Source organism: Dufourea novaeangliae, unplaced genomic scaffold, assembly GCF_001272555.1.
Source record: "Dufourea novaeangliae isolate 0120121106 unplaced genomic scaffold, ASM127255v1 scaffold76, whole genome shotgun sequence".
NCBI lineage: Eukaryota > Metazoa > Arthropoda > Insecta > Hymenoptera > Halictidae > Dufourea > Dufourea novaeangliae.
Window position 1 is genome coordinate 783,144 of NW_015373950.1, and position 12,310 is coordinate 795,453.

Below are 12,310 nucleotides of genomic sequence, written 5' to 3' on the forward strand. Positions count from 1 at the left end.
AGATATTTCGCTAATCGATGTCGTTCATTGGACTCTTTGGACGATATGTTTCGCATCTCTGTTTATCAATATTTTCAACTCAAAATACATATTTATTAAGTATAGTATAATGGAAAGACTCGCGAGATATCTCGTCCATAGACGCGAAAGGGTTAATACGTATTATAAAAAACTTTACCTTCATTTTGCGTCACAAGTACACAGTCAAATAAATGTTTTATTTTCTCTGTTTTGTAGTACAAATGTGTTGATCCGTTAATAATGATTCGGAATTTGTAACAAATGATACTATCGAATAAAAATTTATTTATTTGAAATAAGTATTTATATTTTTATTCGCGTAAAACCTTATTCAACAAAAAATTTCGATGCGTTATTAACGAAAAAAAAACCGGGGCAATAATGTATGTGCGTATCGCTATATGCAGTCACGAGTGTGTGTGTGCTGTGCGTCATTATGGTGTCCAACGTAGTTCCTGAAGTCGGAAACTTTTATCTAGAGTGCACTCGAATCTGTGTGATTTTCGTGGGACACCAAGTCCCATAAGATATTAGGTCTATTCTGATATCTCGTCTGTGGCTATATCTACACTATGTAGCAAAACAGTGTTACATAACAAATTGTTTTATAACCTTGTTATACAACACGTTTTTATAACCTGTTACAAGATTATACGTTTTCAAGAAGTCTATAACAAGTTTGTATAACATTACGCTTCTCATTATTAATAATAGTGTTACACATAATGGATAACATATAGTTTGCTGTATGACACAAAAAATGTTATGTAACATCATGTTATATAACATTTTTTTCCTGTTATTGTACCAAGTATTATAAATTTGCACTAAAGGTGACCCAAAATAGCTTAGACTCCCGGAAATGTAGGGCCCCTGGGATGATTAGAAATAAATTCTTTCTTAACAAAAATGTTGTCCGAGACTTTGTTAACGAGATATTAACGAAAAACCCCGACCAATCAGAGCGCGAGTCTGCCGGCCGAGCTTCCGCGGTAGCCTTGGCTACGCGTTGTGATTGGTAGCCAACACTATCGCGGGAACTCGACCGGCAGACTCGCTCTCTGATTGGTCGTTGTTTTTCGTTAATATCTCATTAACGAAGCCTCTGATAACATTTTTGCTAAAAAAAAAGTTGTTTCAAATCATCCCAGGTACCTATCATTTCCGGGAGTTAAAGCTATTTTGGGACACCCTGTATAACGTGTCATGCTACATAGTGTAGACGCAGCTTTACACGGCACACCATTCACGCGAAAGACAAAGGGGCAAGAGGAAGGCACGGAGTTGTTAGTTCAATAAACAACGAGAAAGTGAAACAGTGGAACACGGGAAAATAAACGGCGTTTTAAATTTAAAACGCTTTTTCCTTATGCTGTTCTACGAAGCTTCGAATAATCGGCAGCCTATACACTCGTAAAGAGACGATGGAACCGGCACACGCGCCGACCCAGTAGACTATCACGTGCTCCATAAAAGTAGTTCCCAAACATCCGTACTTCAGAGCGGTAGCCAGGGCCGGATTGAAGTAGCCGCCGGAATAATCGAACGCTGAAAACAAGACAAAAATAGACGAAACGACACGGGCCAAACTGTCGATGGGTATTCGTGTGCAAAATGATACGATTCAAACGTACAGGGTGTCTCAAGTCGAGTTGTAAAAACAGGCAGGATATGATTCTATAAGAAAAATAAGTCGAAACAAAAAAGAATACAACTTTTTCGAGTGATGTTTTCAAGGTAGTCGAACTTGGATGTTTTCAATTTTACGTGGTTAGTTAAATTAACAAATATAATATAGTAATAGAAAAATAATTTTCATTAATATTTCATCAAAATATTTCTTTAACCAGACATATTACTATTTATGTAAAAGAATTTATAGTAAAAGTTACGTTTAAAGGATACAGCTCTGATGACCTTGACCTTGACACATATTGAGAAACACACTTTTCTGAGTAATCCACGAGAAGTTTTAGCCTCGTTTTTTATTAAAAAATTATTAACAAAATAGTTTAATGTCGTACTTTAGTAGTATTGAGAAGTAAAATGACCGATGACCTTGACATATATTGACGTATATTGTCAAGGTCACCCACCTGAGTGATCTTCCGAAAGTTGCAGTTATCAAATGGTTATTAAAAAATTATTATATAAGTAACAATGATACCTTTTTCTTGAACTATCTCTAACCAATTCTGAATGACTTTTATTTCTTGAACCGTATCTAACCAACTCTAAAGCATTGTACTGATCGAAGTTGGTTCCAGACAGTACAAGCATTTTTTTTTGTTCATAACTGTTGAGTGTCATAACCAGTGATCGGTGATTTAAACCTTTTGAAGGTTACTCAGGGGGTGATCTTGATAACATATGTCAAAGTCAAGGTCATCGCGGTTGTGGTTAGCTTTCAGAAGTTTATCCTAAATCTCGAATATTAGGTGCAAGATGCTTCGTGAATGTTCGGTGATCGGTTTTAGCTTTCAAGCACTGATCTGTATACGCATATGGATACGGGATGGGGGCTTCTAAGCATAGTATGGGTTGCTGCATTTTGAAGGTACGCCATCTCGAAAAGTACTATTTGTTTAAAATAATTTTGTTTGAGGTACTACTTGTTTTAAAATGCACCGCAATATGATAATGAAAGCTTCACTTTTTCACGTCTTGTAAAGTAAATATGTTCACTTCTCACACTAAAAGATTTTGATTCTTTAGAGGGTTATTGTAAATTAGAATAATATTACAAATCTACCAAACCTGCGATAACCAAACTTGTCCCAATAAACGAGTCAATCACAATGCTGAACCTTGGGTTTATCTCGCTCAAAGCACGCGAAACCACCCTGTAGACACATGTAGCTGCGCATTCGACAAATGCTCCGAATATTACAGGCACCTTGAAAGAGGAACCAAAACTCATTACACAAGAGCAAACGATGGTTTTAACAAATTTTAGATTTATTTTACGATGGAGTAAAAAAATACCTAGTTTTAGCAACCACTTGTGTAAAAGTTATGTTTAAGGGATGCAGCCTCGGTAATCTTGACCTTGACATATGTTGTTGAGGACACTCCTTTGAGTAACCCCCAAGAAGTTATTTATTAAAAAGTTATTAGCAAAAAAAGTTTGCAACATATACCAATTATTTTACCAATTACTTATTACTTTTTTCCTTGAACTCTCTCTAAGCAACTCCGATCAGTATAATGCTTTAGAGTTGTTTAGAGACAGTTCAAGAAAGAGGTATTATTGTTCCCTTAATATGTACCTTTTTAGTAAAATACATTTGATAACTGAAACCTTCTGAAGGTCACTCAGGGGGATAACCTTGACAGTATATGTCAATGTCAAGGTCATCAGAACTGCATCCCCTAAACGTAACTTTTACCACCACTTATAGTAATATTCTCTTTTCTAATGATGCCTGAATAATAATAGTTTAGTACTTCATGTATAAAATGTAAACGAATATTAACTTTATTGTATTACTTCCTCGGTAAAAGGAAATTCAATAAGCTCCACTGAATACGGAAAATCAGATGATCTCTCGATCAAGTAATTGTGTCGTCCTGACATTGAATATTTCTTAACGTGCCAAGAAAAGTGCCATTTCTGTCGAAACATCGCCCGTGCAGAGACCAATTCAGAGCTTACTGTTATTTCAAAGCATCAACCTAATCTCATCTTTCTTTTCAAGTAATATAGTCTACTATTTCATACATTAGTATGAAATTTATTTAGTTTTCAATATTATCATATTTTCAAATTAAAGGAAATTCAGCATACGCTAATAAATAAGGAATTCTTTGAACAATTCCTTAATGCGACAAACAAATGATAGTTTTCCAGACTCTTCCTGTAGATTCGATTTAAAACCTGTAACTCGTAGCTACTTTTGAAACACGGTACGACACTTACTTTCAAACGGTATTCAATCGCGGTAGAATTAGATGATTTCGATAATTTTTCAATATGTTGTCAAGGTCATCACCATGAATAATGTTGTGAAGGTTTTAGTCGGGGGTCGCCGTTTGTAAAAAATATTGTCAAAAAAGGTTTAGTTAGATAATTATTTAAAAGTTTGGCCTTCTCACTAATTTCGATGCGCTGAAGTCAAAAACATCATCATCATACATATCAGTAAAATAATATTTTTCTTTCAAAATTACTAACAAAAACAAAGTATCGTCCCCCAAAACAATAGACAAAGTTGGTTAGAGACAGTTCAAGAAAAAGTCATTCAGAACTGATTAGAGACAATTCGGGACAGATGTATCATTGTTCTGTTAATAACTTTTTAACAAACAACATTTGATAACTGAAACTTTCTGAAGGTCACTCAGGAGGGTGACCTTGACAACATGTGGTTAAGATCATCGGTTATTTTACTTATCAAAACTACTAAAGTACGATACTAAATTTTTTTGATAATACCTTTTTTACAAACGACGATCCCAAACTAAAATCTTCACGACACTACTCAGGATAATGACCTTGGCAACATATTAAAAAATCATCGAAATCAAACGTGATTCAATTTCTCTAAATATTTACCATCGATCGTAAATCAAAGAACGATTCCGCGTCGATTAGCGACAAATCAAATATTTATCGTTCTTACTTGCAAATCGGTTGTACAGTCCTCAAACGCTTTGTTCCTGTGGGTCGAAACAATCTCCAGCGCCCATAGCAATTGTACGTATCGAAAGATTGCAAGTCCGCCGACAAGTTCAGCCCAGATCAAAAGGAAGGCGTCACGCAGCGATTTCTTGCCCTCGACCATTTCCTCGATGTGCGTATAAGGGCAGGCGCTCGCGTCGCCCCAGTTCATGGCCCACCAAATCGTCAGTACGAACAGAAACAGACCGTACATAGAGACACCCCAGTTCTCCGCGACTGAGGTCCGATGATTCATTTGTAACAATAAAAGGATAGTTTATTCTTAACTAACAAAGGTATGGTTGATGGACAAGATATAACGAACTACAGACTCCTCTCGATTATCGTCTGGCATGTTCTACACGATTATTGTCCAGGCGTTATCCCCACCAGTGAGTGGGGGGGAGGGCTTGGAACCTGTCAAATGCATTCTTCGTTACCCCTCCGCTTTTGTTACGAAGCTCGGGCTTTAGTTAAAAAAAACGAATTTACGAGGCTCTGAAGCATTTCCCCCTATAAGATTATTGTCCCCGTAAGGACCCGAGTTCGAGACGATAATCGAGAGGAATCTGTAGTAGATTTAAACTCCTTTGGGGTGGACTTCCGAAAAACACCCATATCCGATGACCCTAATTTTAATACATGTTATTAAGGTCATCCTTCCTGGTAACCTTTAAAAGGTTTAAACCGTTGATCATTAGTTCTTAAAAAGTTATTAACAAAGAAAGATTGAAAAACCTACCGTGATTTTCCCTGATATCTGAACATTTGGAACGTAGTGTCTTTAAAAAATACTGTTCAATTATACTATCTGAGTTAGAGCTAGTTAAAAAACAAACTAGTAGAATAAATGTTTGCTTATTTCGTCGTTGAATTTCACTAAAAATTCGCGGTGATAATAATGTTACCTTTTTTTCTTGAACTGTCACTAACCAAAGCTGAATTATTTTTTTCTTAAACTATCTCTAATCAACTTTGAAGCATTATACTGATAGGAGTTGGTTAGACACAGTTCAAGCACTTTTTTGTTTGTAACTTTTTAACATCCAATGATCAGCGGTTTAAACCTTTTGAAGGTTACTCGAGAGGGTGATCTTGATAACATATTTCAAGGTCGGGGTTATTGAGTGAAGGTGCTTTTCGGAAGTTTATTAGAGCGATAAACAGAAAATATACAGGGTGAGTCAATAAGAATTATTATCTAAAATAACCTGAAGGTCATTGAAGCAGATCACGATTGTACACATTGTCTGGAATTTTCCTCAAATTAAAATATATTGTAGTCCATGTGAAAATAGGGGGAATTTAAGTCTTCATTTCTGACTTCAAAAATGTTAAACAAATACAGAAACACAAATTTGGCAATTGCCGCCGCTTTTTACGAAAACTATCTTCACAGAAGCATTTTTATCTCCACAACTATAGATACAAATTTTACAATTTTATTTTCATTTTAATCGTAAAGGATCGATCCTTTTTTTTTGTTTAAAACATTTAAAATATTATTGTTTTACTAATTTGACCCCCGGTTTAAGTTTAAAAAATTTGGAAGAAAATATTTTTGTATTTTATGATCATTCCTCTTTAAACTTGAAACTTGTAATTCGCGGACACTCTAAAACTGTGGTCGAAGCAGGCCGACAAAGGTCAATGGAGTCCAGCGATCCAGGTAAACGCGCCGCCAGGTCGACCGTTCTCCTCAGGTAGTCCCGGAAAGCCCGATGTCCTTCATACTAAGAACGATATTAATTAAGTCGTATTGTAATCTACGAAATGGGATTATCGGTGTCCCTAGAATAAACATTTTTATTATTTTCCTGTCTCCTAATACCTGTGTGACCTCGTTATTACTGTTCGTGTGTTATGTTCCTATGACTACTTTATAAAAGGTAGGAAAGGAAATAAGTAAGAGGCATTAAAAACATTTCAAAAACGTTTTATTAGGGTTCTGTAAATTTGTAAGAACATTCTGGGTATATATTGGTGAATCCTTTATGCCTGAGAATTAGTCTTCGAAGAGCTCTCGTTGTGTCCAGTGCGGAATTCAATAGGTATTGAAAATTGTCCAACGGTTGTGTTACAATCCATTCCAACGACCCTTACATTCTTGTGTAAGTCAAAACTTACGTAGATTACCACCATTCCTCGGTCCTTTCTTTCCTTATATTCCTCAACGATCATTAGTGTGTGACCGTTGTCGAGTGATAATGTTACATGTCAAGTGGTGTCAAAATCAGAAAAGAACATGATCTGAAGATGGAATATTACGCGAACAATTTACATCTCAGGCGGACAGGACGTCTCCGCAAACAGATCCATCGGGTATCGTTAATTCTTAGTTTGAAAATAGTGATAGATTCGAAAGTAATGGAACACACGGAACACGAAATAAAAGTGTAGTGAATGTAACGAACACGTTAATGCCCGTGGTAAATCAGTCTCTATTATCTAGCCGTGTACTTCGATCGTGTAAAGAAGTGGCATCGAAAATTCAGAAATTTAATACTTCGAAAGCAGAATTATGACACAGGAAAATAATAAAAGAATTTCTTCTGGGAACACCAATAATCTCGTTTCGTCGAGTACAATACAGTAAGACTTATTCCTACCGTCCATAGTATATCCGGGTTTTCCAAATCTACCTACGCGCTACGGTCCAATCACCTGTATTGTCGGACGGCCACGCCTTTGTCGACCTGCTCCGGTCGCCACATTAAAGTGTCCGCCAATTAAAGAAATGAATTTTAAAGATCACAGATTACATATACATTTTTTCCAAATTTTTACATTCATGAATCAAGTATCAAATTTACAAACCGAAACTATTTTTAATATTTTTGCATTATACAGAAATAACTGTACGTTTGAAACAAAAATTTAGTTAAAAGGGATGACCCTTTACGATTAAAATGAAGAAAAATGAAGAAAAAAGAGGTGGTAAACCCCAGGCGCGAGGGGTCACCGTGGCAATGACCCCATGAACTCGTGCGTCCGCGGGAGACCAAGTCATTACCCATTCTTTTTTTTTATCGAGGAGAAACCTTCAAATCCCTGGGGGTGCGAAGACTGCCTGTGTGCTAACCACGCACCCAAAACAGTAAAGTAGTGATACCGACAGTTTTTTACGAATATCTCGGAAACCAGGGCCAACCCGACATTTTCGTGAAAGGAAAAAATTATTCAAAATGTTGATTTCTACAACACATTCAAAAATCATCGAAATCAGTGAAGAAGTGGTTCTTCGATAAGTTGACCAAATTGTTTTCTAAAGGTTGTTTTCGTAAAAATCGATGGAAATTGCCAAATTTGGGGCTCTATATCTTTTAAACAATTTCAAAACCACCGAAATGATGAATTAAACTCCCCCTATTTTTGCATGGGCTATAACATATTTCAATTTCAGCAGAATTCTAGACATCCTGTATAAAAATGATTCGCTTGGCCTGGAATGAACTAAATAAAATAAGGTTTCTTGAACATAGCTTATTTTAATTCTCAATTATCGGGGGCGAGTGTTTGTAGAAGCGATTAGTGTCAAGTTTGAGGGAGTACATAATCACAAGTGTGATGGTACGATATACTTACTTATTATGAGTTCGAAGCATGCCCCGCAGAGTTCGGCGGTAGCAATGCCTTCCAAAAATAGGGATCTCACGAACGGGTCCCGTATATAATAGTTCACGTATCTTCTTGCCCAATACGCTATGAGACTAGTAAGTACAACGTACAACGTGGAAACAGCTAATGCGATCATTGTTGCAGCCATGGTGCCGGTGTTTTGTATTCGAAAAAACCTACAAACAGTGCAATTAATCATTTCTGCTCTAAATCACTCTGCGTACAGTTTAGAAAAAATCGTTACATTACGAAACCTTGAATGAAATTGGCTCTGAATCAACACCGAATTAAAGTAATATACAGAGTGTTTCCGAAATGGAGATACAATTCAAAAGGATGTTAATAATAAATAAATAAGTTAAAAAGTGTTGAATTAACACTGTTTTCGTGGGGTAAACCAACCAGTAATTGACTGCATACCAGTGAATGACCATTATGCTAAGAAATGTAACTTATAAGTTTAAAAATTATTAAATGTTTATAAATAGAGTGTAGTTGCACTCTTACTATCCCATACTTTTAGTTTTGCAGATATATACATATTTTTAGTTTAAACAAACATTAATAAGTACAATTCTTATTAAAAATATTTCAGAAATCTAGCAGTCATTTACTGGGCTTTTACACGTTTTTCTCTTTATAAACAATTTTTTTTAAATTACGATAAGAATAAGTAATTATTTTTATAAAAATTTCAAGAAAAATAATTGTAATTGCAATTTCAGCAGCTGTTTTGTCGTTATAAATAAATACATTCCAGTATTAATGTCAAAGGTCCATAAATTCAACAATTCGATTATTCACTGGTTGGTTTACCCTACGATGCTTCGTTTCCAAGATAATCAATTTTTAAAATTCTTCCAAAGCGTGTCGTATGTATTCATAGTGACGATAAGTAGAAACAGAACGCAATGAACAGACGCATTGGCCAAGCCCTATTCCAGTGATTCCCGACCTTTTCTAAAGTGCGGACCCCTATTGTGAGTAACATTTTTTGGCGGAACACTTACCTAAATTACAATGAAGTAAGTTTGTTGTCTATTATATAGTTTATATTATATCGTTTATTAATACTATTAATAAAATTAATCTGAAGCATCTTTCACACACAAACAGTAATTTTACGTACGATAATAATAGCAATACCTTGCAATTTATCAAATTACCGCGGAACACTTTGGAAATGCTTACGGAACACTAGTGTTTACATTTCGATTTATTTTTCCACGTAGAATCACATCCTTTCGGATTGTAAGTACCATTATTTCCGAAATACCCTGCATTTACCTGTCGCTAAATCATAATATGTATACGCAAACTATCGATGCCAAATAAATTAACAGATGTCTATAATTAAATATCAAATATTTGCTATTGCTCCACTTAACCCAAACAGTGCACGAAACCCATTTACATCGCGACTTAAATTGCAAGGCTTCCCACTTACAACGGCAACGGTAAAACTGACGATGGGCCCGCGATCATTGAAGCCTATATGTATTTTCCGAATGATCAAATGTAATTGATTAAATCGTTCAATACACTGGGGAACAAAAAGAAATTTTGTTCATGATGCCAGGGATTTAAAATCGATTTCAAAGTGCATAACGATTCTGATATCGCATTATATCTTCGTTTTAGCTAAATTAACTGCGATTTTCAAAATAATCGAAACTGTTGAAATTTAACGTTTGTGTCGTTTTGAAGTATCTATTACTGTTGCGTTTTTATTAACTATCCTCTTCTCAAAACTCTCTTGTGAAATTTGTTTACTTTCGGGTTAGTGATTTCTAAAGTAAAGAATAAAATAAGTGATTTTATTTTGTTTCAGAGGTGAATTGTATGGAAGTGATTGTGTATTTTTTTTTTTCCTAACTTTCTAATACTTTTTATACAACTATCCTGTCTCTTCTTATAGCATTTTATAAATAAAATTAATTCAGAATCATAGAAATTGGTATGTTTCATTTTTTTTACTTATTTTGCATAAATATTTAAGGCATACGCATATCTCAAAAGCTAAAGCGAATCAAGACTAGAAGCATTAAATTACACAAAATCAACTCTGTGTAATTTGTCCCAATTTAGAGGGATATCGGCCAGTCTCTATCCGCGGATTATTCCATGTTTGGCGATACAGAGCAGACATTACAGTTTCGTAATGCAAACGAGTTAAGTGTTCAGTATAAAAAAACATATTTATTATTTTCATGTTATTGTATATGTTCATTTAGGAGTATTTTAGGACGATTTTACCGAGTTTCATGAAAATCAGAGGATAGACCTTTTAAAAACCGAAAACATATGTAATATTTCTCTTCTAGTTGAAAGCTTAACGTTGCATTAATGGTAGACGATCGAATTGGTACGTATTTCTATTACATCAGGTTCTCTAATAAGTTTGTTCCTCTAAAGTATTAGGTTTTCCACAAAATTAAAACCCAGACAATTAAATTGGTATCGCAGCATTATTTTATTTCTATCGACGAAGAATTAAACGTTCATCAGAAAATTGACAGAAGAATTATAGACAATAGATAAAAACGATATCGAGTATGGGGTTACACAGCAATTGCGCGATATTAATAAATACTTCTCACGGGAGAACGACGGCGTGGTTCCTTTAAATACACCTAACAATCAAACCGTTTGAAAATTAGTCATTCTCGAGATTCTCCGGTCACAGGTATAGCGGCTAGGGAAGTTAGTGTATTGTTACGTGAAATTTCGAGTCAAAAGACCAAAATGTGGACAATAAATAACAGTGAGTTGATCGATAGGTTTAGGTGCCGATCGTCACCGCGCGTATTAACGTCATCATAATGCACGTATAAAATGCATGCAACGAAAAGCTAAAACCAGGACATTATGCAACACGGGACAACGATCGTTTGACAAACTATGGTTTCAGGCTGTCTGTCTGTGGGGGCCGTTAGTGTCACCCGTATTACATACTTACGTGCCTATTGTCGAGACCCGTTCGCCCTCCTCGTCATTTCTTCCCGTTCGGGTTCTCGCGCGTTGACACGGTATTTGAACTATTTATCTGTCCTTTCTTTCCCTTCGCGTGCCCGACAACAGTTATTTAAAACTGGCCACTGTAATTGAATATATCCGAGCGGATATGTCGCGTCGCTTTAAATAGCCGTACCTCCCGAATTACCTGCTTGGGCATCGTCGTCTGTTAAAAATCCGCCGGTTACTCGTGTGTGAAACAATATCGAAAAGAATTACCAGCCTGTGGGAATGCATTTATTAAGCATATTCTAACCCGCAAAACGTGGTACAATGAAGATTTCTAATATTTGTTTCGGGCTGTTTTGTATGTATATTATATTTATTATTAACATAGTAAAATTCCCGACACATGAGATGAAATTCCGTTCAATTTTCATTTCTGTATAACAGCACTATAAAACTGTGAATTCACATAAACATTCGAAGTCGATTAATTAGCTATTAGGAGATTTACATTGGACACCGATGATGTTATTTATTTGAAATGGAATAAAAAATAAACAGTAGATCGCGATTGGTTCGCTGTGTTTGCTGTGATTTTAACAATTGTTGTAATACGAATACCAATACCTTTCATGAACTTTTTCACGGACAGTACCCAGATAGCACATGACGCCTTGAAGATGCCCATTTTACGGCTATTTTACGTCTAAGGCGCTTTTAAGCTGTCTTCAAAGCGTCATTAGGCACCATGTACTATCTGAATATGGTAAGAAATTAGTATTTATTAATTGTTGCTTATCATTTATTAAACAAATATTCTGTACCCATTCTCCCTCACTAATGAACAAATATCTTCTTGTTATTTGAATTTCCAAATAAGAAATAATTTTTCATTCAAATATACTTATTCAAAATTTAAATAAGTGTTAATTGTATAAGTATTAATAAGTAGTAGTAAATACTGTTTGATAAACTCTGTTTAAGAATGCAAACATAAATTCTACATAAAGGAGTCTGACAAAAAAAGTTTTATATTTTTATATTAAAAAT

At 35.2% G+C, this 12,310-nt stretch overlaps 1 protein-coding gene across 1 annotated transcript; it reads right to left on the bottom strand.

Moving 5' to 3' along the window:
• Positions 1-1,191: 1,191 nt before the first annotated feature.
• Positions 1,192-11,423, bottom strand: LOC107186162 (aquaporin-12A). The gene is made up of 5 exons (XM_015573975.1): positions 11,259-11,423; positions 8,267-8,475; positions 4,644-4,918; positions 2,779-2,917; positions 1,192-1,569 (listed from the first exon to the last, which is right to left on the bottom strand). Exons 2-5 carry the CDS (start codon positions 8,445-8,447, stop codon positions 1,373-1,375), a joined length of 792 nt encoding a protein of 263 aa, XP_015429461.1. The 5' UTR covers positions 8,448-8,475; positions 11,259-11,423; the 3' UTR covers positions 1,192-1,372.
• Between the last annotated feature and the right edge of the window lie 887 nt (positions 11,424-12,310).

Excerpts from the sequence above, each read along its gene's own strand:
- LOC107186162 (XM_015573975.1), bottom strand. The coding sequence starts at position 8,447 with ATGGCTGCAACAATGATCGCATTAGCTGTTTCCACGTTGTACGTTGTA. Across the intron at positions 2,918-4,643 it reads ACTGTACAACCGATTTGCAA|GTGCCTGTAATATTCGGAGC; the intron begins GTAAGAACGATA and ends TCCTCTTTCAAG. Across the intron at positions 1,570-2,778 it reads GACAAGTTTGGTTATCGCAG|CGTTCGATTATTCCGGCGGC; the intron begins GTTTGGTAGATT and ends TCTTGTTTTCAG.